The 27,705-nt window shown below is 37.5% G+C and overlaps 1 protein-coding gene across 2 annotated transcripts; it reads right to left on the reverse strand.

Annotated features, from left to right (window-relative positions):
* Positions 1-1,670: 1,670 nt before the first annotated feature.
* On the reverse strand, positions 1,671-24,540 carry SAMD9 (sterile alpha motif domain containing 9). Of its 2 annotated transcripts, XM_005609173.4 has the most exons (3): positions 24,097-24,540; positions 21,086-21,173; positions 1,671-7,756 (listed from the first exon to the last, which is right to left on the reverse strand). In XM_005609173.4, the coding sequence occupies exon 3, from the start codon at positions 7,746-7,748 to the stop codon at positions 2,982-2,984; it is 4,767 nt and encodes a 1,588-aa protein (XP_005609230.1). In that variant the 5' UTR covers positions 7,749-7,756; positions 21,086-21,173; positions 24,097-24,540; the 3' UTR covers positions 1,671-2,981. The 2 variants fall into 2 exon arrangements, with proteins under 2 accessions (XP_005609230.1, NP_001243854.1); NM_001256925.1 differs by lacking the exons at positions 21,086-21,173; positions 24,097-24,540 and having other exon boundaries at positions 2,982-7,748.
* Between the last annotated feature and the right edge of the window lie 3,165 nt (positions 24,541-27,705).

Below are 27,705 nucleotides of genomic sequence, written 5' to 3' on the forward strand. Positions count from 1 at the left end.
TTGACAATGCAGAAGATGAAAAAATAAAATATTTCAGTGTATATGAATTCTTTTCTAGTATGTCCCAAGTTGTGCAACAGAGAGACCTTTGGAGGAGCAAGGATATAAAAATAAGTGAGGAAAAAAAGTAAAATTAAAAAAAAAGAAATGTTAGTGTGTTTAACAAATGATCTTCCCTTTGATATGCCTGAGAGCTTTTTTGCTAATCCACATTCCAAATAGCCAGAAGCAGAATGTCTTACAGCTTGCAAAGCTCATTTGTTCAGGCCGCCATTTGTTTTGGGAGTATTGGTTAACATTTTCTTTTGAACACTGAGTTGGGAAACTGCTGCATCACAATGATCTAATCAATGTTTTTCAAGGGGACAGTTTAAAAAAATTCTGATTGCCTTCTCATTCTAGGCTCTGTCTCATTTGGGAGATAGAATATGCAACTTGGAGAGACCTCTTGGGGGGCTCTGTTCAAACTGAGAACTTCTGGCCTGTGGAATAGTAAATTGTTAATATTTAAATCTTACATTCAAAGTTTCTATTTTTCAAGACCAAATTCCATGGATCTAAGGAAAATATAAAGCTAAATAGGTACCGAGAATGATGATAGATCAATGTGCTTGTCAAATTTATCCAGCATAGTTTGGCTACTTTTTAATTCATGAAAGGAGCACTCATACACATTTGTCACTCTGCTCTTCCTTGGGAAAGTGGACCTGGATTATTATAATGTGAAAAACAGATTTTGTGTGTTAAAATGTTTTGAAATTTTAACTTTTACCCTAAAATGATAGAAATCAGATAGCAAAACTAGGTGATAAACGAAAATGCATATTTCAAAGTAAATGTCCACAAACCAATTAGACAATTGACCTAAAATAAAGACATAAAAGGATTGACAGCATGGAGCAGGAATGGGCACACTTTTTCTGTAAAAAGCCAGATAGTAAGTATTTTAGATTTGCAGGCTATAGGGTCTCAGTTACAACTACTCAACTCTGTTGTTGCAGTGCAAAAGCAGCCAAAGCCAATACTTAAACACATGAGCATGGTTGTGCCCCAATAAAACTTTATTTAAAAGACAGCCTAGATTTGGCCCACAGGCTGTAGTTTGCCTCCTGCTCGCATTGGGGAAGAGAGGGTTTATGAAAAAGTTCTTTCGGTGAAAGTTCTCCCAACCACCACGAGAATCTCATCTCGAGGCTAGAGGGAGAGGGGCTTGAAGTGGACCATCTGGACTGCTTGACCTGTGTCCTTCTGACTTTATGGGGCATGCTGTTCCCCAGACTGGAAATTAGCTGCACCCCCTACCAATGGTAGAACAAACATCCATGAGTGTTTCTTGTGCACCCAAGGAAGGTCATAGGGGAGAGAGCATCTACTGAAGCTGGTCTAATTTGAGTTCAAAAGAATCACCCAGGAAGGCAAGAGGACTCCAACAGGGACAGTTCTGTATAAAGTAGACTGAAATCTGGGATAGTGGGAAGCAGCCCCAGAGAAAACTGTGACTAGATATTCTCATTTCTAAATTGACACTGTGTTTGGCTAGAGCATTTTTATTTTTCTAATTTTTTTTAACCAAGAGTAAGCTGATAAGTTATGAAGCTGAAATTTCATGGAGGAGCAAGGGGAAAACCTCCCTCAGTGAAAAACCTGGAATGAAATTGTGAAGATAAAAATAAATTGCACTTTTTATTTTACAAATGTTTTATAACAGAAAATTTCAAAAGCACAGTCCAAAGAAGAGAGGAGTATAATTAACTCTCATGCATTCATCATGACGTACTTGTTAACTCAGCTATCCTGCCCCTTCACTTTCCTTTCACTATCCCCATAACCCATACATGGAATTACTTAGGAGCATATCTAACATCTGTATTTCCTTTAAATTGGAAGCAAGATCCAGAGGCTTGATCAGATTCAGGTTCAATTATTTGGCAAGACTATCTCCAGGTGATGTGTGCACTCCTGTAGCACTTCGAGGCCCACAATGTCTGGCTGTCTCTCTGCAGTGTTAATATTGATCAGGATTTAGGACAGTCTGATTCGTCTGTTATAAAATTTTTTATCAGCTTTTATCAGTTTTGGCAACCATTGACAATTGCCCATATCCATAATTTTATTAGGGAAAATTACATTTTGATTACATCTCAGTGATTGTGCTTGTTCAGTGTGTAGGTTATATGTATACTTGCTAGTACGTTGGGATCTCCTGGATGGGTGACTCATTAGCCTTTTCACAGGAATCCTTTTTATTCATTAGCCTTGGAGCTTGGGTGTATTTTTGTTTGTAAGTCTATAAACTCATTAGCTGCAGAGACAAATTTCACTTTTGCTCAACTGCCTCCTACTGCATGAAAAGGTAGTCTAATTCTCCAGCTTATTATGGTAAGATCAGCTGACTTCTATGGGTATGACCTTCAGAGAATTGGTTGGTTCTCTTCTTTGAAAGACCTGTGAGTGCCAAATACAAGTACATTTCTGTTCTGCCTGGAAGAATAAATGTTGCTCCTCGTTTGGAGAGGTTTTCACTTTTTTTGTGAAATAGTTTCTCACATGTTGTAATGTCTTGGAATGATAACTATTTTTTCCTGTTCTGAAAAATTTTCACATTTGAGAAGAAAGTAAGCAATCTTCCTCAATCCATGCCTTGGTTGGGTAATTGGGGGAAGTGGTGGGGTTCTGTGTGGCTCAATTATTACATTCACCTCTCTTAATTCCATCCACAGCTCCTTCTTATCTTGTCTTCAATGGTGTTATCCAAACCAACAAAGATATTTGATACTTTCCACATCTCTCACTCCTTCCTTTTTGACCACAGTCTGTGTAGGACTCATAACACGCTTAAAAGGAAATATAAATATTGTATGTACAGGGCTGAAAAGCCAGGGGCTATATCTATAAATTTGCCAATTTAAAGTATAGATCTTGGGTCTAAAAAAAATTAAGTGCTATTGAGATCATATTCCTGGAGAGAGAGGGTCAGGCTCTTAAATAATCTCAATGTCATAAGCAAGTGGGCCGCCAATGGAAAATCCCAGGTAAAAAGACACTTTTTCTATGCTTCTGCCACTTCTAAGTTGACCAAAGAAAGCAGGTGTGATGGGTATTGTGATTTTATCATTGACCCCATATTCTATGTACAAACAATTATTTTCAGCTCGTCCCTTTAAACGAAGCAAAAGTTCTTGCACATTTCTCTCCTTCCACACATCTCCACTCTGCCACAAGGAATTAATATCAGATGTATTTCTAAAGCATTGATCAATTTTTCCTTTGTGAACAAGTCTGGTCATATTGTTACCTTTCCCAAGAAAGAAATATGCAATTGGTTGCTTCGTGCGATACATATGTTTATATTGCCCCCTGAAAGAATTTTCCAATGACCGAGCATACTTTTCCATTTGTTTAGAATCTTGATCTAGGTGTTGGTTTTCTGGCCAGAATAAGAGGGAAGCCAGGAAATAAGGTTCTGAAAATCGATAAGTCAGCCCTATTTGTTGCAAGACTTCTCGAAGCTGATCTTTCAACTTTCTAATTGGCTTCACTATTTTGGAGGTAGGTTTAATACAGTAGAGAATGATGTTAGCCAAGATGAAATTTTGCTTTTCTTTTGGCTGGATTTTGACAGTGCCCTGTTCAAAGAGAAAAGTATATTTGTTCACTATATCGTCCATGGTCCTTATAGCATCTTCTTGATTTTTGATAAGATTTTCCAAGAGCCCAGAAAACTTATCTGCTTTTAAAACTTCTAGGCTTTTCCGATACAGCTCTACTTGAAGTGGGATACTAAGCTTTGCTCCGAGATCTTTGTTTTGTGATTCCACTGAGGGGCCAAATATATCTACATACTTCTTAAAATGTCCAGCCACCTTTCTCCGAGTTCTTGCCTCTTCATTTTGCTTAATGTTGTTCCTTGGTTTTAGAAGGACAAAGTAATCATCAAAAAAATCAAAGCACCTTTTCAAAGAACATTTCAAATTAGTTAGATAAGGAATAAAGTTCTTGAGGGCTAATTTAAATTCATTGCTTGAATCCCCAGGAATATCACTACTTCCTGATATAAAATTGATCATATCTCTTTTAGACAATTCATTTTTGCTGTCAAAAAAAGGAATTAATTGAAGAATCTGGATTGTATAGAGCCCAGCTTCTATCTCCCCTTGATAACCAGCTATATTGTAAGTGTCATACCGCCTTTTTGACTTCTGATAAAACCTCTCCTTCCCCTCGTACTGTCTGTCTTCACTTTGCTGTTGAGATTCTTTGAAGGCATTTGTGGCTTCTACTGCTAATTCCAAAAGATCAGTTAGATTATCAACTGAAATGTTCCTGTTTTTTCCATTATCCTCTATCCACCATCTTATTTTACTTTTGTAGACTTGGCCTAGTGTATCTGAAATATAAGAATTGTGTGGTTCTATCTTTTTTGCTTGATTTGCCCATTTTAGAGCACTGCTAAAGTCCTTCTCTTTAAGGTAGAAATGTCTTGCCAAGGCTTGGCAAATGAATGCATTTGAGTTGAACCGACGAATACCTTCAAGCAATACCTCTTTAACTGCCACGTTCCCTTCATCTTTATGTAATGCTTCAATGAATGGGGAAAACAAAGTTCCTGTTTCACCTTCATGTTCATTGCGCTGCCTTGTGAGCAGCAGTGTTTGTATATGTTCTGAAAATCTGCTTTTTCCTAGACCAGTTTCATAGAACAAATTTTCTGTTAACATATCCAGCATAATTTGACTTTTATCCAGGTGATAGCTTGTCCTCAATTCTTCCAGTGAGCGATCAGCAATCAAAGGGTGAATAATGCGCACTCCACAGTACTTCCCGCATTCCACCACCTCTGTTCTTATCAGAATTGTAGAGTAGGTGCCCATCTTGTCTTCAAATTTTTCTACTCCCCAGAAAGCCTTCTTGTTTGTGATTCCTAAGAAATTTTCACACTGTGATAGTGAAATGGTGGTATCAGGCACATATGAATTAAGAAGAGCTAGAAAAGAAAAGAGTTTTGCTTCCTTGGTGGAAATATTTTGTCCTTTCAGGATATTCCTGACTACATTTTCTATGTACTTTTCATTAAAATTGGTTTTCATGATCATGAAGGAATAAAAATCTTTAAAGTTTTCATGTTGCTCTTCAATTTCTTTCAATTTAAACTCAAAAGCTCTCTGTTCTTTGGGAGATAGGTTTTGTATCAGGGCGATACCATCCAAATTCTTTGCACATTTTTCAGGATTCTGTGATCTCATGCAATTTAGGATGATCACGAGAGGTTTCTCATATCGAATGTACTTATTAGCTACAGCTGTTTGAATAGAGGACTGCAGAAGATAGACATTATCTTCTTCTTCAAAATCGTCAACAAGGAGCAGTACAGGTAGGTATTCTTGCTGGTTTGTTGCCCCATAGGTGATTAAAGTAGCTACTTGTTCTCCAATTTCAGAAAAATCCATTGTCTTGTTTTTCAGCACAGCACACCTGAATTTCTTTCTTAGTTCCCAGAGAATATGCATAGCCAAGGTAGTCCCACCACAGCCTGGATGGTGATACAGATGAATAATTTTGACACATGTTGGTTTAGAAGAATCTGCCCAGTTTTGAATCATTTCTTCAAGTATTTCATATTTATCCCTTTTGACAAAAGGTAAAGAATAGCTTTTAGAAGAAAAGTAGAAGTTCCACCATGATACTTTACCACCTCGATAGAAGTCTTCCTCTTTTGATGTCTTGAAGTCAAGGAATTTTTTTTTATCCTTCTCTAAGAGAGTACCTTCACATTCATTTTCACAGAGAATTTCCAGAGAGGTCATGATATCTTCTTCCTTTTTCAGAAGGACAGTAGATGAACCAATAGATGGCAAAAATCTCTTTAAAGATTGAGTCACAGATTTTAGTTTAAGAATGGTTCCATTTATCTCTTCAAGACTTAAAGCAGAAATACATTGGTTTGATAATTCATCTTGCTGTTTTGTTAATCTTGCTTCAAGTAGATCTTTCCATCTCTGACATATGTGTGAGTGTACGCAAATACACAATATATTTTCCATTCCTTTGAGATCTTGGTAGAAAGCACAGAAGGTCTCAATAAGAGGGTCTCTTGGGTCATCCACGGAGGAGAGTAATAGAAATACCACCAAAAACTTCCCTCTTGGCATTATATCTTCATGAGTAAGAAACGAAATCAGTTTCCTGACTTCAGATGCTTTTTCTCTTTGCCAGGAACTTGGGTCTAAGGGTTTATATTTTTCACTGTCAAGGTCTATCCTGCCATTACAGAAAATCCAGCTGGGTTGTTGATAAAGATTCAGACTAGTAATCTTCTCATTTGATGTGGTTTTCCCCTCCATGTATAAACTTGGAAAGTGAAGGTTTGTTATTCGGCTTTCTTTGTAAGCTTTGACTACCCCATTGCTCACAGATTCAGGATCAAACTCTAAGACAGCAAACCATTTAATTTCCTTTAGGAAATCTAAGTGTTTTATTTGATTTGGATGGCATTTATTTGTTACAAGAATATACCAGTCGTAGTATGAATTATCTAGCAAATCCTGATTTCCTGTCAACAATTTAACAAGCTTTGGTCCCTCATTCTCTTTTTTGCTTGTTTTTAGTCTGTATTTTTCTTCTGCCTCTTTTCTAGCCTCTGCCAGTGTTTTTAAATCTAATTTAAACTCTTTGAAATCTGCATTATTTTTCATGATATCCTTGGAGCTGGCCCCATCTCGCACAAAGATTGAGAATTTTGAACTCTGCTTCCATGTGTTGTTGTCGCAATTTTGTATTTTAATCCGGAAATAATCATCTTCACATTCAGAGTATTTTGGAATGACATCCACTTCAATAACAAATCTATCAGATGGAGTACTGTTTGGTAGTAAAACTTCTACAAATCTTGGCTCTCGAATGCACTTCTTTGCTTTTTGGACCTGATGGTCTTCAAAGTACTGCTGAATCATCAGATTGAAGTGGTCAATGAGGGTTTCCTTGGTGACTGTGCTGACTTTCACGCCAACAATTTTTCCATGGGGTTTATCTTTGACGCCAAAATGAATGGTGCCATTGGTACGTGAATTCATGCAAGCTGAAGCAAACCGGAAAACCTCATTGCTAAATTTCATCTTAATGTCCTCTTCTCTGGCTCGTTCTGTGTTCGTGAATGCTTTGAATTCATGTATTGGATCAATGAGATTGAGCGGTCCTGTTTCAGGCTGTAGACTAAAATTCAATTTGTAACGATATGGATCACTGAATTCATCAAAAGGGTATGATACACATGTTAGTTCTACGGATGGCTGCTTTTCTTTTGTGTCATCTATTTCATTTACCTTGAATTCATTTTTTAGTGACTTAGAATCTTTAGTAACTGTGCTCATTGTAGGGGCATTAGCCATATCTGATTTCTCTTTGTTCTTTTGTTTTTGCTTTGAAGTTTCCCCATTTTCCTCTTGCATCACCGTTTGTGTTTTAGGAACATTTTTACTGCCTTTTTTCTTCTTATTTGTCTGCAAAGAACCTTCAGAAGATGTTTTCTGCAATTCTTTGAATAGATTTTCTATTTGGATAGCTGGTCCATGTGTTATGCCCATTTCGATAAGGTTATTTTTAGTTAACCACTTCAAGATTGCTCCACTGACATCTTGTGCAATCAAGATTTCTCTGTGCTTTTGGTCAATTTTATGACTTTCTAACCACCGATTTACATCCTCTTTTGTCCAGTCATCTGTATTTTCTGGCAGGTTCAGTTGCGCTGCCATTCTGATACCTGTGTACAGAAAAAGAAAAATGATTTAGTATATTTATAAGTAAATTTTTAAAATAATCAATTAATTCTTCAATGGGTAATATATGCATGTCCTATAAAATTTAAAAAGATCAAAAGGATATGCACACCATCTAATTATCTTCCTGAGAGGAAATTACCATTACCAGTTTCCTCTGTATTCTTCCAGAGAAATACTACCAAATACAAATACATAACTTTTTCCCCTACACAAATGGCAACATACTATACACAATTCTCTTTACCTTATTTATTTACTAACTGTATCTTGGGGATGCTTCTAGTCAATGTATAGAGAGATGTTTCATCCTTCTTAATGAATGTTTGCTATAATGTGTATTAGTTGTATTGTTTAAAAATACTCAATTCTTCTATAAAAAATAAGAGAAACAAAGGAGGATATATAAAACTAAATAGAGAAAGATGTATGAAATAAGGAGAATATATAAAACTAAATAGAGAAAGATGTATGAAATAAGGAGGATATATGAAACTAAGTATAGAAGCAAGTAGTTTGTGAAAAATGCTAGACGTTGCTAAAGTAAATAGTGCACCTGAATGTTAAACATAGTTAGGAAGAAATAGAAGGGCCAAATTAATATTAAATATTCATGAGACACACTGAAGCACTTAATATTTTTGAAGTCTTAATTGGTCACCTATTGTGACACCCATTCTGATCCTTTGTGTCCTCTACTCAAGAAACATAAATAAAATCCAGATTAGTTTATCAGGCTAATTGATGAGCTATAGCTATGGTCAGGCATATGTGCCCCTCTGCATCTCTTTGATTAGAGCAAGTGTATGTCACTCACCCAGGGTGACTTCTATCTGTTGATCCCCCTTGGACAGACCTCAACTCTGCTTCTGAAAATTACACAATCAGTGGTGAATGCTGACATAGCAGAGCAGGAGAGAAAGGACAGATGAGCTTGCATAACTCAGGTAGTGAGATCCTTCTACCCCTCTTGTACATCATTCAAAATATGTTACCCATCTCTTTTCCCTTGCTTTTTGTTGTGTATTTTAATTGATTTAATAATGCTTGTGCCTCAAGCATCTTAAATTGGTCTGTGAGCCATTTTGTTCCATGATTTCTATGAGAGCTTGCTGGTAGTAAACTTGGAGGCTACTATTATATCAAAGCAATTTTTCACATAATAATTGATAATAGCTGATTCTTGAGCAGTAACAAATGACATCACTATTTGGTCTACAAATGGGCAGACTACTATCTGGAAAATTAATGGCAATCTGGATTACAGAAATATAGCAATGGTCAGAAAAAACAAAATCCAAATAATAATAGTCCATTTTAAGTATGATCCAAAAATGGCTCCCAAAATGTGAGCCATTCCAATGAATTCATCATGGGAGAAACCAAATTAACAGAAGAAGAGATAAGCCTGGGGAATTGTGGCAAATAGACTATATAGGCCCACTTCCAAGAACGAATACATAGGAATATTGCCTCCCAGTGGTAGATACAAACTCAAGATTAGGATTTACTTTCCCTTCTACACATAGAGAGGACAGAGCAATGGTCCAAGTTTAAAGCTATTATTTTTTTGGTTAGTAGCTCCTATATGCATAGGAAGTGAATAAAAAACACACTTTACAGCTACATTAACATAAAAATAGGCAAAGAAATGCAAAATTGATGGAAATTGTACTCCCCTACAATACTGTAACTATCAGAAACATAGAAGATTTAATGCCATCTAAAAAGAAGTGAATTAGATGAAGTTTCTGTCAGTAATTTGGCTTATAGAGATTAAGAGGCTCAAATTTAAAATAAGCTGGAGAGAGAAAAAAGAGTGGTGGGGGGAGACTGCTTTAGGTGTACTAATCTTTAAAGTAAACCCCTTTTGTGAGACTACATCAAACTTAAAAATTGTGCATCAAAAGGCACAACAGAATGAAAAAGCAAGCTATGGAATGGGAGAAAATATTTGCAAATCATATTATGATAAAGAGTTAATATCCAGAATACATATTAAAAAAACTCCTACAAGTCAACAATAACAACAAAACAAATAACCCAATCAAAAAATTGGCAAAGGTAGGGGGCCAGGGTTAAGTTCGTGCACTCTGCTGCAGTGGCCCAGGGTTTTGCTGGTTCAGATCCTGGGCTCGGACATGGCACCACTCGTCAGGCCATGCTGAGGTGGTGTCCCACGTGCTACAACTAGAAGGACCCACAGCTAAAATATACAACTATGTACTGGGGGGATTTGGGGAGAAAAAGCAGAAAGAAAAAAAAAAGAAGATTGGCAACAGTTGTTAGCTCAGGTGCCAATCTTTAAAAAAAAAATCGGCAAAGGACTTGAACAGACATTTCTTCAAAGACGATATGCAAATGACCAATAAGCACATGAAAAGATGCTCAACATCACTAATCATTAGAGAAATGCAAACCAAAACCACAATGATATATCATCGCACAACCATTATGATGACTACTATTAAAAACCCCAGAAAATAGCAAGTATTGCCAAGGATCTGGAGAAACTGGGAGGAGCCCTTGTGCACTACTAGTAGGAATGTAAGCCAGCCAACTCACCAATTGGGAGAAAACATTTGCAAATCATATATCTAACAATATATATATTTGTATATACATATATATATATATGTATATGTATAATATACAAGGAACTCACACAACTGAACAACAAAAAAACAGCCCAATCAAAAAGTGGGCAGAGGATATAAACAGATATTTTTCCAATGAAGATATAGAGATGGCCAATAAACACATGAAAAGATGTTCGACATCACTAATCACCAAGGAAATGCAAATCAAAGCTACACTAAGATACAACCTAACACCCATTAAAATGGTTATAATCACTAAGACTAAAAATAACAAATGTTGGAGAGAGTGTGGAGAAAAGAGAAGCCTCATACACTGCTGGTGGGAATGCAAACTGGTGCAGCCACTATGGAAAACAGTATGGAGATTCCTCAAAAAACTAAAAATAGAAATGCCATATGACCCAGCTATCCTATACTGGGTATCTACCCAAACAACTTGAAATCAACAATCCAAAGTGACATATGTATCCTTATGTTCACTGCATCACTATTTACAATAGCTAAGACATGGAAGCAATCCAAATGCCCATTGACCGATGAATGGATAAAGATGTGGTATATATATAGAATGGAATACTACTCAGCCATAACAAAAGACAAATTCATCCCATTTGCAATAACATGGAAGGACCTGGAGGGAATTATGCTAAGTGAAATAAGCCAGACTGAGAAAGGCACACACCATATGATTTCACTCATATGTGGAATATAAACAAACACATGGAAAAAGAAAATAGTTCAGTGGTTACCAGGAGAAGGGTAGTGGGGTGTGGACACAGGGGGTGAAGGGGAGCACTTATGTGGTGATGGACAAGAAATTATGTACAACTGAAATTTCACAATGATGCAACCTATTTTGAACTCAATAAAAAAAGACAAAAAAAGTTACTATATAATGATAAAGGTGTCAGCTCATCAAGATGATATAACAATTGCAAATATATAAAGCACTCAATTTCAGAGTACCTATAATATAGCAAATATTAACAAAACTAAAGGGAGAAACAGACATATATGATAATAGTAGGTGACTGGAATATGCTGCACTAAAAAATGGATAGATCATCCAGACAGAAAATCAATAAGGAAACAGCAGACCTGAACTGCACTATAGACCAAATGGACCTAACAGATATATACAGAACAGACCATCCAATAACAACAGAATACACATTCAAGTGCACAGGGAGCATTTTCCAGGATAGATCATATATTAATCCACAAAACAAGTCTTAACAAATTTAAGAAGCTTGAAATCAAATCAAGTATGTTTTCTGACTACAATGATATGAAACTAGAAATCAGTAATAGAAAAAAAATTGAAAATTCCTAAATAGGTGGAAATTGAATGACACTCTTCTGAATAACCAATGAGTCAAAGGAGAAATCAAAAGGGATATCAAAAAATATCTTGAAACAAAATTAAATAGAAATACAACATACTAAAATTTATGAGATGCAGCAAAAGCAGTTCTAACAGGAAGTTTATAGTGATAAATGCCTACATTAAGAGGACAGAAAGATTATAAATAAACAACATAGGGGTTGGCCCCATGGCCGAGTGGTTAAGTTCACGCACTCTGCTGCAGGCGGCCCAGTGTTTCGTTGGTTCGAATCCTGGGTGCAGACATGGCACTGCTCATCAAACCACGCTGAGGCAGCGTCCCACATGCCACAACTAGAAGGACCCACAACAAAGCATATACAACTATGTACTGGGGGGCTTTGGGGAGAAAAAGGAAAAAATAAAATCTTTAAAAAAAAAATAAACAACATAACTTCATACCTCAAGGAACTAGAAAAAGAAGAACAAACTAAACCCAAAATTAGCAGAAGACATGAAATAATAAAGATCAGAGCAGGAATAAATAAAATAGAAACTAGAAAAACAATAAAAAAGATCAATGAAAGTAAGAGTTGGTTTTTTGAAAAGTAAACAAAATTGACAAAACTTTAGCTAGACTAACGGGGAAAAAAAGAGGGAAGACTCAAGTAAATAAAATTATAAAGGAAAGAGGAGATACTACAACTGATACCACACAAATACAAAGGATCATAAGGGACTACTATAAGCAATTATACACCAACAAATTGGACATCCAAGAAGAAGTGAATAAATTCCTAGAAACATACCAAGACTGATTCATGAAGAAATAAAGAGGGCCAGCCCTGTGGCACAGCAGTTAAGTGCGCACATTCTACTTTGGTCACCTGGGGTTTGCCGGTTTGGATCCTGGGAGCGGACCTATGTACCACTTGTCAAGCCATGTTGTGGCAGGTGTCCCACATATAAAGTAGAGGATGATGGGCATGGATATTAGCTCAGGGCCAGTCTTCCTCAGCAAAAAGAGGAGGAATGGTGGTAGATGTTAGCTCATGGCTCATCTTCCTCACACACACACACAAATAAAAGAATCTGAACAAATAATGAATGAGGAGATGGAATCAGTAATTGAAACCTCCCAAGAAAGAAAAATCCAGGACCTGATGGCTTCACTGGTGAATTCTGTGAAAGATTTAAAGAAAAATTAATGCCAATCCTTCTCAAACTCCTCCAAAAAATAGGAGGAAACACTTCCAAACTTATTTTACAAGGCCAGCATCACCCTGCAAGATACCAAAGCCAGAAAAGAACACTAGAAGAAAAGAAAGTTACAGGCCAATATCCCTGATAAGTATAGATGCAAAAATCCTTAACAACAAATACTAGTAGGGGCCTGCCCCTTGGCTGAGTGGTTAAGTTTGTGTGCTCTGCTTCAGCGGCCCAGGGTTTCACCGGTTTGGATCCTGGGCATGGACATGGCACCACTCGTCCGGCCATGTTGAGGCAGCATCCCACATACCACAACTAGAGGGACCTGAAACTAGAATATACAGCTATTTACTAGGGGGCTTTGTGGAGAAGAAGAGAGGAAAAAAAGAAGATTGGAAATAGATGTTAGTTCAGGTGCCAATCTCTATGAAAAAACAAACACTAGCAAACCAAATTCAACAGCACATTAAAAGGATCATACACAATTATCAAATGGGATTTATCCCTGGGATGCAAGGATGGTTCAATGTACATAACTCAATAAATATGTTACACCACATTAAGAGAATGAAAGATAAATATCATGTGAGCATTCCAATAATCCAAAAAAAGCATTTGACAAAATTCAACACCATTACATGATAAAAACTCTTAACAATTAGGTATAAAAGGAATGTACCTCAATATAATAAAGACCATATATGACGAGCCCACAGCTAACATCACATTCAATGGTGAAAAGCTGAATGCTTTCCTCTAAGAGCAAGAACAAGATAAGAATGCCCACTCTCATCACTTTTATTCAATAGAGTACTGGAAGTCCTAGCCAGAGCAATTAGCAAGAAAAATAAATAAAAGCCATCCAAATTGGAAAAGGAAGAAGTAAAATTGTCTGTTTGCAATGATATTATACTCAGATAACCTTATAGTCTCCACCAAAAAACTGTTAGAACTAATAAACAAATTCAGTAAAGGTACAGGATACAAAATCAATAAACAAAAATCAGTTGCATTTGTTTATATTAACAGCAAACTATCCGAAAAAGAAATTAAGAAATCAATCCCTTTTATAATAGCATCAAAAAAATACTCAGGGTGGGCCTGGTGGCGCAGCGGTTAAGTTTGCATGCTCTGCTTTAGTGGCCCAGAGTCTGCCAGTTCAGATCTTGGGTGTGGACCTAAGCACTGCTTGTCAAGCTGTGCTCTAGCAGACATCCCACATATAAAGTAGAGGAAGATGGATACAGATGTTAGCTCAGGGCTAATCTTTCTAAAAAAAAAAAAAATATTCAGAATAAATTTAACTAAGGAGGTGAAAAATCTGTACACTGAACACTATAAAATATTGATGAAAGAAATTGAAGAAGAGACAAATAAATGGAAAGATATCCTGTGTTATGGATTGGAATAATTAATATTGTTAAAATGTCCATATTATGCAAATTGATCTAGAGATTCAACATAATCACTATAAAAATTCCAATGGCATTTTTCACAGAAATAGAAAAAACAACCCTAAATTCATATAGAACCATAAAAGACCACAAATAATCAAAGCAATTTTGAGCAAAAAAACCAAAGCTAGAAGAAAGGAGGTGACGTCAGCAACATGGCAGAGTGAACTGTTTCCTTTATCTCTTCTTTGAAGTACAAGTAAATGGACACTTACTGACAATGGAGGAAACCCACACAGCACAACAGGACACTTGAGAGACCCATGCACCTATATATCTGAAGGTGGATTGACTGGCCCTCTGGGAAGTGGTGGAGATAGGGGAGCACTTTTGGCCCTTCCGTGGCAGCTTTGTGCATATGCAGAAGTGCTTTCCAGACTGGCACAAGTACCTATAGTATTGCTGTGCCTCAAAAGTAGGAACACGCCCCAGGGTGACTCTAGGAAGAGGCAGTGGCAGCTTGTAGCCCATTTGCAGTAGCTTTCCTGGTCGTGGGGGAGCCCACCATATTCCTGTGGCCCCAAGGAGTGGCCCTGGTTTGGTTCCCATGAGGAAGTCCCACCCACCAAGCACAGCAGCCAGCAGGACCACAAGAAGAAGCAATGGCAGGTCTACGCTTGGGGCAAGTGCATTCCCAGCTCACATGGGTGCCTATAGTACTGCTGCATCCCAAAAGTGGGAATGTGTCCTAGGGCGACTGTAGGAAGAGATGGTGGCAGCCCTTAGCCCACTCATGATTGCTTTCCTGGCAGTGGGGGAGCCCACTATGCCCCTGCGGTCCCACAGAGTGCTCTCTGGCTTGCTCCCTGCAAGGGAGCCCTGTTCACCAAGCACAGTTGCCAGCAGGACTGCAAGAATAGGAGGCAGCAGATCTACACACCAGGCTGAGTGCATTCCTGGCCTGCACAAACACCTGCTGTGCCCTGGAAGTGGGAACGTGCCTTGGGGAGACCCGAGAAAAAGGTGGTGGCAGCTCTTAGCCTGCTCATGATAACTTTCCCAGTGGTGGGGGAGACCACCATGCTGCTTTGGCCCCAAGGAGTAGCCCAGGCTTGGAGCCCATGAGGAAAACCCACCCACCAAGCACTGTCTACACACATGCCCAAAAGCTCTCCAGGCTGGTGAAAGCGCCCATAGTACCCCCACAACTTCCAGCCGATGGGGTGGAATCAGAAACTCAGCACCTGCTTACCCCTAGAGGTAGCAGGTGGAATCTGCCACCTAATACTACCACAAAGGTGCTGAAAAAAGATTAGTTCACCAAACACCATGAGAAACTATAGCAACAATTCAGCCCAGAAAAAAAATGACAATTCTCCAGAAACCAACCCTGAATGCACAGAAATTTACAATCTAAATGTCAGAGAATTCAAAATAGCTGTCATAAAGAAACTCAACAAGTTACAAGGAAACTCAGAAAGACAGTTCAATAGCTCAGGGATAAAATTAATGAGAAGAAGGAATACTTCACTGAAGAGATTGAAGCTATTAACAAAACAAGCAGAAATTCTGGATTTGAAGAAGACAATTAATGAAATAAAAAATAATCTAGAATCCTTAAGCAGTAGAGCTGACTTTATGGAGGAAAGAATTAGAGAGTTAGAGGATAGAAATACAGAAATGCTATAGGTGGAGAAAGAGAGAGAAATAGATTTTAAAAAATGAAGGAATTCTTTGAGAAATATCTGACTCAATTAGGAAAAGCAACATAAGGATTACAGGTATTATTAGAGGGAGATGAGAGGGAGGAGCAGAGAGCTTGTTCAAAGAAATACTAGCTGAGAACTTCCCAAGCCTGGGGAAGGAACTGGACTTACAAATACATGAAGCTAATAAAACTCCTAATTACATTAATGCTAAAAGATCTTCTCCAAGGCATATAATAGTAACAATGGCAAAAGTCAATGACAAAGAAAAAATATTAAGAACAGCAAGGCAGAAGAAAATAATCTACAAAGGAACCCCTTTCATGCTTTCAGTGGATTTCTTGGCAGAAACCTTACAGGTTAGGAGGGAATGGAATGATATATTCAAAATACTGAAAGACAAAAACTTTTAGCCAAGAATACTCTATCCAGCAAACTTCCCTTCAGATATGATGGAAAAATAAAAGCTTTCCTGGATAAACAAATGCTGACGGAGTTCTTTGCCACTAGACCTCTCTGACAGGAAATTATTAAAGATGCCATCACACCAGAAACAAAAAAGCAAAGGCCTATCAAACTTTGAGCAAGGAGATAAACAGACAGACAAAATCAGAAAACTGCAGCATTCTATCAGAACAGGGAAGCAAATACTCAATGATAACTTAAAAGATAAAGGGAAGGAAAGCATTGACAGTAACTAGAAACACTTAAACTTAGTCACAAACTCATAACACAAAACAGAATGATTTGTGACAATAACAGAAGGGGAAGAGGAATGGGATGGAACCTGCTTAGGCTAATAGAGATAAGAGGCTATGAGAAAATGGACTATTTCATCTATAAGATCTCTTACACAAACATCATGGTAACTATTAAACAAAAAATCAGAGCAGAGACACAGTTCATAAAAAAGAGAAAACTGAGAAAATCTCCACAGAAAACCACCAAAATGAAATGGGAGTCAGGAATACAAAGGAAGAGAAACAATGGAAACACAGAACAAATGGAAAACAAGAAATAAAATGGCAGTATTAAGCCCTCATATATCAATAATCACTCTAAATGTAAATAAATTGAATTCTCCAATCAAAAGACACAGAGTAGCTGGATGGATTATAAAACAAGACCCAACAATAAGCTGCCTCCAGGAAACATATCTCAGCTCTAAAGACAAACAGGCTCAGAGTGAAGGGATGGAAGACAATACTCCAAGCAAATAGCAAACAAAAGAAAGCAGGTGTTGCCTGCTATATCAGACAAAGCAGACTTCAAGTTTAAAAAGACAATGAGAGACAAAGAGGGGCAGTATATAATGCTAAAAGGGACATTCCACTAAGAGGACATAACACTTCTGAATATAGATGCACCTAACACAGGAGCACCAAAGTACATAAAGCAACTATTAACAGACCTAAAGGGAGAAATTAACAGCAACACAATAATAGTAAGGGACCTCAACAGCCCACTTACATCAATGGACAGATCATCCAGACAGAAAAGCAACAAGGAAATAGTGGATTTAAATGAAACACTTGATCAGATGAACTTAATAGATATACAGAGAGCAATCCATCCAAAACTAGCTGAATACACATTCTTCTCAAGTGCATATGGGCCATTCCCAAAGATAGACCATACGGTGGGACACAAGGCAAGCAACAATAAATTTAAGAAGATTGAAACCATCTCAAACATCTTTTCCAACCCAGTGCTATGATATTAGAAATCCACTACAAGAGAAAAACTGGGAAAGTCAGAAACATGTGGAGACTAAACAAGATGCTACAGAACAACAACTGGATCAATGAAGAAATCAAAGAAGAAATTTAAAAATACTTGGAGACAAATGACAATGAAAATACAACATAATAATTCTTAGGAGATGCAGCAAAAGTGGTTTTAAGAGGGAAATTCATAGCAATACGGGCCCACCTGAACAAACAAGAAAAATCTCAACTAAGTAATCTTAAACTGTGCCTAAAAGAACTAGAAAAAGAAGAATAAACAAAGCCCAAAGTCAGCAGAAGGATGGAAATAATAAAAATTAGAGCAGAAATAAATGAAATAGAGATTAAAAAAAACAGTAGAAAGGATTGATGAAAGTAAGAGCTGGTTCTCTGAGAAGATAAACAAAATTGACAAAACTTTAGCCTGACTCACCATGAAAAAAACAGAGAAGGCTCAACTAAAATTAGAACCGAAAAAGCAGAAATTATGATGGATACCACAGAAATACAAAAGATTATAAGAAAATACTGTGAAAAACTATATGTCCACAAATTGGATAACCTAGAAGAAATGGATAAATTCTTAGACTCATACAACCTCCCAAAACTGAATCAAGAAGAAATAGAGAATCTAAAGGCGAATCACAAGAGATCGAAACAGTAATCAAAACCCTCCAAAAACACAAAAGTCCAGGACTAGACGGCTTCTCTGGAGAATTCTACAAAACATTCAAAGAAGATTCAATACCTATCCTTCTCAAACTATTACAAAAAATTGAAGAAGATGGAATGCTTCCTAACTCATTGTATGAGGCCAACTTCACCCTCATACCAAAACCAGACAAGGACAACACAAAGAACGAAAAGTACAGGCCAACATTACTGATGAACATAGATGCAAAAATCCTCAACAAAATACTGGCAAACTGAATACAGCAATACATTAAAAGGATCATACACCATGATCAAGTGGGATTGATTCCATGGACTCAGGGATGGTTCAACATCTGCAAATCAATCAATGTGATACACCACATTAACAAAATGAGGAATAAGAATTACAGGATCATCTCAATAGACGCTGAGAAAGCAATTGACAAGATCCAACATCCATTTATGATAAAAACTCTCAATAAAATGAGTATAGAAGGAATGTACCCCAACATAATAAAAGCCTTATATTGCAAACCCATTGCCAACATCATACTTAATGGTGAAAAGCTGAAAGCCTATCCTTCTGAGAACAGGAACAAGACAAGGGTGTCCACTCTCACCACTCTTATTCAACATAGTACTGGAGGTTTGGGCCAGAGCAATTTATAAACCATTATGATCTCAATAAAATTACTAAAAAAAAAACCAACCAAATAAAGCTAGAGGTATCACACTACCTGATTTCAAAATATACCACAAAGCTATAGTAATCAAACAGCATGATGCTGGCATAAAAACAGACATATTGCCCAATGGAACAGAATAGATAGTTCAGAAACAAATCCACAACTTTAGGGTCAATTGATTTTGAACAAACGTGTCAAGAACATATATGTGGAAAGGACTAGTATCTTCTTTAGATGGTTTTCGGAAAACTGTTTTTTCACAAGCAGAAGAATAAAATTGGACCCTTATCTCACTCCCTATACAAAAATCAATCCAAAATGGATTGAAGACTTAAATCTAAGACCTGAAACCATAAAACTATTACAATAAAACATAGAGAAAAATCTTCTTGACATTGGTCTGGGCAATGATTTCTGGATATGACTCCAAAAGCACGTGTAATAAAAGTAAAAATAGACAAATGGAATTGCATCAAACTAAAAAGCTTCTTCATAGCAAAGGAAACAGTCCACAAAATGAAAAGGCTACCTACTGAATGGGAGAAAATATTGCCAAACTATATATCTGATAAGGGGTTAATATCCAAAATGTATAAGGAACTGCAACTACTCAATAGCAAGAAAACAACCTGATTAAAAAGTGGGCAAGGGACCTGAATAGACATTTCTCAAAAGGAAACAAACAAATGACCAACAGATATACAAAAAATGTTCAACATCATTTATCATCAGGGAAATGCACGTCAAATCACAATGAAATATCACCTCACACTTGTTAGAAGACTATTGTCCCAAAGACAAGTGATAAATTTTGGCAGGGATATGGAGAAAAGGGAACACTTGTACACTTACGGTAGGAATGTAAATTGATATAGCCATTATGGAATACACTATGGAGGTTCCTCAAAAAATTAAAAATAGAACTACCATATGATCCAGCAATTCCATTTCTGGGCATATATCAGAAGGAAACAAAATCAGTATCTTGAAGACACAGCTGTACTCCCGTGTTTATGTAGCATTATTCACAATAGCCAAGATATGGAAATGATGTAATTGTCCATCAACGGATGAATGGATAAAGAAGATGTGGTATATATACAAAATGGAATACTATTCAGCCACGAGAAAGAAGGAAATTCTGCTATTTGAGACAACATGGATGAACCTGGAGGACATTACGCTAAGGGAAATAAGCCAGAAAGCAAAAGACAAATATTGTATGATCTCACCTACATATGGAAAAAAAAGAAGTTGAACTCATAGAACAGTGGTTACCAGGGGATGGAGTGTGGAGGGGAGATGGGCAGATGTAGGTCAAAGGCTATGAATTTGTAGTTATGCAGGATGAAAAGTCAAGAGGTCTAATGCACAAGCATGATGACTATATTTAATAATACTGTATTGAACATTGGAAATATGCTAAGAGGGTAGATTTTAGGTGCACTCATTACAAAAAAAAAGCTATATGAGGAGATTATATGTTAATCAGCTTGACTATAATAGTTATTTCATTATGTATGTGCACATATATTAAATTATCAAGTTGTACACCTAAAGTATATACCATTTTTATTAAAAATATTGCATTTGAAAACTTGTAAGATACAATGTCAACAATACTTGGAGAGACATTTATAGCCTTATGTGCTTTTATAAAACTAGAAAAATGACTGAAAAGCATAAACTAAATATCAATTTAAAAAGTTCAAAGAACAACAGAATAAACCTAAAGTAAGTAAAAGGAAGGACAAAATAAAGAGCAGAAATCTATAATATGGAAAACAAAGCTACAATAGAGAGAATCGAGAAAGCCCAAAAGTTGTTCTTGATAAAGAGTAAAATAATTGACGTATCTGTGGAAAAAGTAACCAAGAAATGAAAGAGATGGCACAAGTAAACAATATCAGATGCTGTAAAAATTAAAAGGATTAGAGATATTTTAACCTACTTTCCATGAATACATCTGAAGACTGAGGTGAACTGAACAAATTCCTTGGAAAATGTACGTACCAAAACTGACCCAAGAAGAGATGGAAAGAGTTCCACTTCCCAGTATGATGTACTAGATCACAGCAGGCCAACGCTCTCACCGCAACAACTAGAAAAAAATCAGATAAGTTACAAAACACATTTTTGAAGTTATCACAGAGTTGTAGGTGGACTTGCTGACAAGGACTGGATGAACGAAAATTCCAGGGAGGGAAAGTCCCTCCTACGTAAGCTTTGGGGCACTGGCTGATTCTGGGCTGGGGTTGAGGCCCATACGTGGCCTACTGCGAGGAAGAGAAACCAGTGGCTTTTGACAGGCATGTGGGTGATGTGATGGATTGGAATCCAGAAGTGCTCCAAAATCTTTAATCATTATGAAAACGCAAAGTGAAACCACAGTGCGATGATACTACATACCCAGCAGAATAGCTAAAATTAAAGATTGGCCTTAGGAAATGTTGGCAAAGATGTGGAGTCAATGGAACTGTCATACATAGCTAGTGGGAAGGTAAAATGTTTCAGCCACTTTGAGAAACTACTTGTCAGTTTTTATAAAGTTAAATGTAGACCTACCCTATGATTCGGCAATTCTAATGAAAAAGATTAAAGTGCTGATATAGATAACAATATGGATGAATCTCACATATGTAATGTTGAGTAAAAGAAGCCAGTAACAATAGAAAATATACTGTAGGATTCCATTTATATGAAGTTCAAGAACAGGCAAAATCAATCCATTGTGGTGGAAGTCAGAATAGTGGTTACCTTTTCGCAGGGAGATATTTTCTGGGAAGAGGCTCAAGGAAATCTTCTGGTGTGATAAAAATATTTTATATCTTGATCTGGTTAGTAATTACACTAATGAATACATGTAAAAATTTCATAGAGCTGTACCCTTTAAATTTGTTCATTTCATATGTTACACTTTAAAAAACCAATGATGTACCCAAAACACATGATAAAATAATCAGAGTAATAAAATAAAAGAGGTGCTTGCATAGAAAAACATGATGATGTGTTACCAGTCAAGGATAATGATTAATTCAATTCTGGACATCTGAGTTTTGCAAGTTTTACTAGGGATTTATTATGGCAGCCTTGGATTATGGGATTAGCTTTTGGTTTTCACATCCCAGTGTTGATTCATACTAGTTTTATAGTTACTAAAACCTGATCCCACTCTCCTCTAGTAACTCTGCTGTCTAAGCCATTTTCGTGTGTCCCTCTGCTCAGTCCCATCTACTCCACCCTGTAAATAGCACAGCTCACTTCTGTTGCACCCACACTGCTGTAACACCTAAAGCCAGAGGCACCCTGATCATTCTGCTGCCAGCTGTGCTCAGGCTCCTGAGTCCTCATATCAGGGGTTCTCATGTCCCATCTCTTGACCCATCCTACCAGTATGCTTCTCCTGGAGTCTCCCTGACTTCCTCATCAGCCAGGGCCTTTCACAGCTTTACAAACTTGGACCTTGCCCCCTAAGTGACAAATCATAACCCAGTTTATGAGGCTGAGCGGTGATTTGATGGATTGTTTGGTTTACACATGAGCTGCATACTGTATACGTACAAAAACATAAAGCCAAGTTCTCATATATGGGTTGGGGGATAGGGAGCTGGGCCCGAATGTTTGGCTTGGAAGGTGAACAAATAAAAAAGCAATGACTTCTGACTATGTTCTCTACCAGATTATGGATCTTTAAGTCATGATTGAACAGGTTTCACTCTTTCCCTAAAGCCTGTGTTAGAGTCTTGATAGCTGAGCCTTTCAATAACTTACTTTTAAAAAATTACTGAAGATGCCACTTTTGGAGATTATGCACTAGATGAATGACTGCATCTAACATCTGTGTTTTCTCCATTTATGCCACTGTTCATAGGTATTTCACATATCAATGATTTTTTTATACCTGTTCCAAGACAGTTTTTAGGTAATTTGGAAAGTGACACAAGATCACACATATATGAAAACCCTTGGGTAAAGAAATCAGAGAGAAGGCTAGATACGGGTAGGAGGGGAAAAGAAGTGAAGCCATGGAGTAAAGTTAGTGCCTAAAATAACTGTTTTTAACTCTATATACTTTACTAGCAGTGGCCTGAAAATTTGTTTCTGAGCTTCTTAGCAATCACTATAGAAGAGGAAACAATTTGTTACGTAATTGAACCCGCATACATTTAGTAACTGTAGGTTTCATTAGCTTTTCTTAAGGAAGTTGAAGATCAGGCCTTTATTCAGTAATGTAGGGGCCAGCCCAGTGGTGTGGTGGTTAAGTTTGTGCATTTTGGCAGCCTGGCTTCCAAGTTTGGATCCCCAGTGGGGACCTAGTGCAGCTTGTCAAGCCACGCTGTGGTGGCATCCCGCATAAGGTGGAGGAAGATTGGCACAGAAGTTAGCTCAGCGACAGTCTTGGCCCTGAGCTGTCTATTGCTGAACTCCCTCACAAAAACAAAAAAAAGAAAGAAATGTAATTACTCCCCACCCCTTTGTATTACCTTGATCTTCGCTTTGGGGGAAATCAGACATAAATCTAGGGTTTTTACCAAGAAATAAAATTAATAAAGCTGCCATAGTGCGGAGGACTTCCTGTAGCAGTCTCTCTGTCTCTGTTTCTCCCTGTCTCTCTGTCTGTCTCTCATATGTGTCGTCTGCCACTAATATCTGAGAAGCAGTTGGGGAGTTTTATTTTCTGGCAGCTCCTTAGAGTAGATGGTGGGAGGTATCTTTGATTAATGTAAAGTATATTTTTAAGTTTTCATTATATGTTCTTTCTGAAAATGCTATTAACGCCTTGAGGGATTTCATCAATAAAAGTGCCTCTAGTTTTCAACTGCATCTTTTATGGAATGTTATGACTCCTGTTTCAACTAATATAAAGCAGACTGCTGTCACAGAAACGAATAGTCTAGAAGTTCTAGGCTTAAATATTTTTTGTTTTGGAGTACATTTTAATTTTCTAATTGAAAAGTAGATTCCTTCCTATTCAATAAAATGCTATAGATGGTAATAATATTAATAGTAGCGATTGTACTTACCCAGATTTTCTTGCAAATTTCTTCTACATAAATGAGAAAACCATGTATTTCGGTGCAGAAAACATCTGACGTCTCTGTTTTCTTCCTCTTATGATATTAGAGAAAAATACTTTTTCATTCTGGTTTTTACGAAAGTGTACCGTCTGCTTCTGCTTCCATCCGAGGTCTAATTGGCTCGGAAACAGCAGGGCGTTTCTCAGAAACGGGTGTGCCGACACTGGCAAGCCTGCAGATTTGAGTTTAGTTTCGTTTTCCTAGACCTGAGTTTACGGATGTAGCTTTTCTCTCTGAAATGCTTTTTGTGGTAAGACACTACTCTGCCATCTTCTGGTCTTTTTGGTTAGAATCCAAAGGTTTAAAATTTATTCTTTGCTTGCTTAAGTTCCGAGGGCTGCCAAGAGCCCTGGTGTCTCAGCTACAAAGCCTCTCCGTTATTTTCTGAATGCGTCTCTTGGGAACACCGGTTTTCATTGCCCTGCGGAGCCTTGTGGAGCTCCGGGCAGGCAACAGTTTATATTGCTATCTCTCCGGCCTTCCAGGGTGGACTAACCCTCCATCTCTGTTTTCCTAAAGTCTAAAGGAATGGCTTTTAGGGAATTTTTGAGCTCCCTATAAATGCTAAAGGCCTTTGGGTTAGTGCTGTGGGGCAGACCAGGCTCAGGGGCCGATGGCCACACGGCAGGGATTCATCTTTTCCAACGTCAGGGTCAGGGTCAGGCAGAGAACTGCCTGAGTGAGAGTGACAAAAGAGTTAACATTTAAAAGATTAACAGCAAGCGCTAACATTTATTGTGTGTACTCAATTAGCTTTTGGTTGCCACTTTCCACTGATGATTCACACTTGTTTTATATATATATTTTTTATTGAAGTATAGTTGACATACAATATTATATACACATGTATGTTTACGTGTGTGTGTTTCTACTTCTCTGGAGAACCCTGACTAATACAAACAGCTTATAAAAATTAACTTCTGCTCTGCTTTCCATACTCAGTTTTATTCCACTAGCTTGTCTAGTTGCTCTGACTGTGAGGCTGGTATGAATAATCCTTCTCTTCTGTCCCGTGTCGCTCTCCTCATGCTGTCTCTCTGCCCAGACCAGTGTTTCTCCATTTTAAAAATTCCATTATTGTCCCCTTAAGGAGGGACATTTTTAACCTAGCTGTCTCCCTTCCCTTAAAATTTTAATACCACAAATATATCTGTGCTTTATACATTAAAAAAACCCAACATTATATGTTGTTAGGGAACTGCAAATTAAAACAACAATGAGATACCACTATGCATCTATTAGAATGGACAAAATTTGGAACACCGACAACCCCAAAGGCTGGTTAGGATGTGGAGCAACAGAAACTCTCATTTATTGCTGATGGGAATGCAAAATGGTAGAGACACTTTGGAAGACAGTTTGGTGGTTTCTTACAAAAGTAGTCCTACACTTAACCGTATGATCCAGCAATCACACTCCTGGGTGTTTACCCAAAGGAGTGGAAAACTTACGTCCACACAAAAACCTGCACACAGATGTTTATAGCAGCTTTATTCAAAACTGCCCCAAACTGGAAGCAACCAAGATGTCCTTCACTAGGTGAATGGATAAATAGACTGTGGTACATCCAGACAATAGAATATTTATTCAGTGCTAGAAAGAATTGAGCTGTCAAGCCATGAAAGACATGGAGGAAACTTAAATGTATATTACTGAGAGAAGTGAAGTGAAGAAGCTGATCTGAAAAGACTAAACACTGTATGATTCCAATTATACAACATTCTGGAAAAGGCAAAACTGTGGCAACAGCAAAAGGATCAGTCGTACCAGGAGTTAGGAGGGGAAGGAGGAAAGAATTGGCGGAGCTAAGACGATTTTTAATACAATGAAATTATTCTGTATGATACAGATATACATATATATTTGCCAAAACCCATAGAATATACAACACCACGTGTGAACCATAATGTAAACTACGGACTTTGGGTGATAATGATGTGTTCAGGTAGCTTCATCATTGTGACAAATGTGCTACTCTGGTGCAGGATGTTGATAGTAGGGGAGGTTGTGTGTATGAAGGGGCAGAAGGTGTACGGGAAATCTCTGAAACTTCTGCTTAATTTTGCTGGTAACCTAAAACTGCTCTTAAAATAAAGTCTATTTTAAAAAAGGTATGATTTTTTTTTGCTCCCAAGAATCGATTTCCACCTCCTTGTGGTGATAGAACCTCAGTTGAGAATGCATGATCTAGCCTTGCACGTATTGTCTGTCTGGAGCTCTCATTACTTCACCCACCATGTTGGCTCAGGCCTGCTATTGCAGATAAACTTCCTGGGCCAATTCTTTCCTGAAATGGTTGTGTAGAAAATGGAAATCAGTTATGCCTTGCCACCTGAGGGACTGGATTCTGCTTTTGAATTCTGATGTTGTCCAGCACTCCCTTTCTCCTGCTATCTAAGACCCATCAGCCCTCTCCTGCTTTGAGTAAGCCTCTGACTAATCCTGGGATGTGGCTTTTCTCACTAGAGGACATGCTCAATGTTTGAGGGGAATCCTTTGCTAAAGATCAGGGAAAGTTCCTTCTCTTTTCCAGGTCTTCTTTTTTTTTATTTTTAAATTTTATTTTATTGAGGTCATAATAGTTTATAACATTGTGAAATTTCAGTTGTACATAATTATTTGTCTGCCACCATATAAATGTACTCCTTTACCCCTTATGCACACCCCCCAACCTCCTTCCCCTCTAATAACCACTGATCTGTTCTCTTTATCCATGTATTTGCTTATCTTCCACGTATGAGTGAAATCATATGGTTTTTGTCTTTCTCTATCTGGCTTATTTCACTTAACATAATACCCTCAAGATCCATCCATGTTGTGGTGAATGGGATAATTTTGACTTTTTATGGCTGAGTAGTATTCCGTTGAATATGTATACCATATTTGCTTTATCCATTCATCAGTTGATGGGCACTTGGGTTGCTTCCAGGTCTTGGCTATTGTAAATAATGCTGCAGTGAACATAGGGAGCATAAGTCTCTTTGGATTGTTGATTTCAAGTTCTTTGGATAAATACCCAGTAGTGGGATAGCTGGGTGGTATGGTATTTCCATTTTTAATTTTTTGAGAAATCTCCATACTGTTTTCCATAGTGTCTGCACCAGTTTGCATTCCCACTAGCAGTGTATGAGAGTTCCCTTTTCTCCACATCCTCTCCAACACTTGTTATTTTTCGTCTTGGTGATTATAGCCATTCTGACATGTGTGGGGTGATATCTTAGTGTAGTTTTGGTTTGCAATTCCCTGATGATCAGTGATGCTGAACATCTTTTCATGTGCTTGTTGGCCATCTGTATATCTTCTTTGGAAAAACGTCTGTTCATATCCTGTGCCCATTTTTTGATTGGGTTATTTGTTGTTGAATTGTATGAGTTCTTTATATATTTTGGAGATTAACCCCAGTGGATATATGATTTACAAATATTTTCTCCTTGTTGGTGGGTTGTCTTTCGTTTTGCTCCTGGTTTCCTTTACCAGGCCTTCTTTTAAGCTCTTTGTTGGAGTAAGGTTTAGTTAACTTTAAAAATTATTTCAATGATCCAATTAGTAAGGATC

Source organism: Equus caballus, chromosome 4 (genome assembly GCF_041296265.1).
Source record: "Equus caballus isolate H_3958 breed thoroughbred chromosome 4, TB-T2T, whole genome shotgun sequence".
NCBI lineage: Eukaryota > Metazoa > Chordata > Mammalia > Perissodactyla > Equidae > Equus > Equus caballus.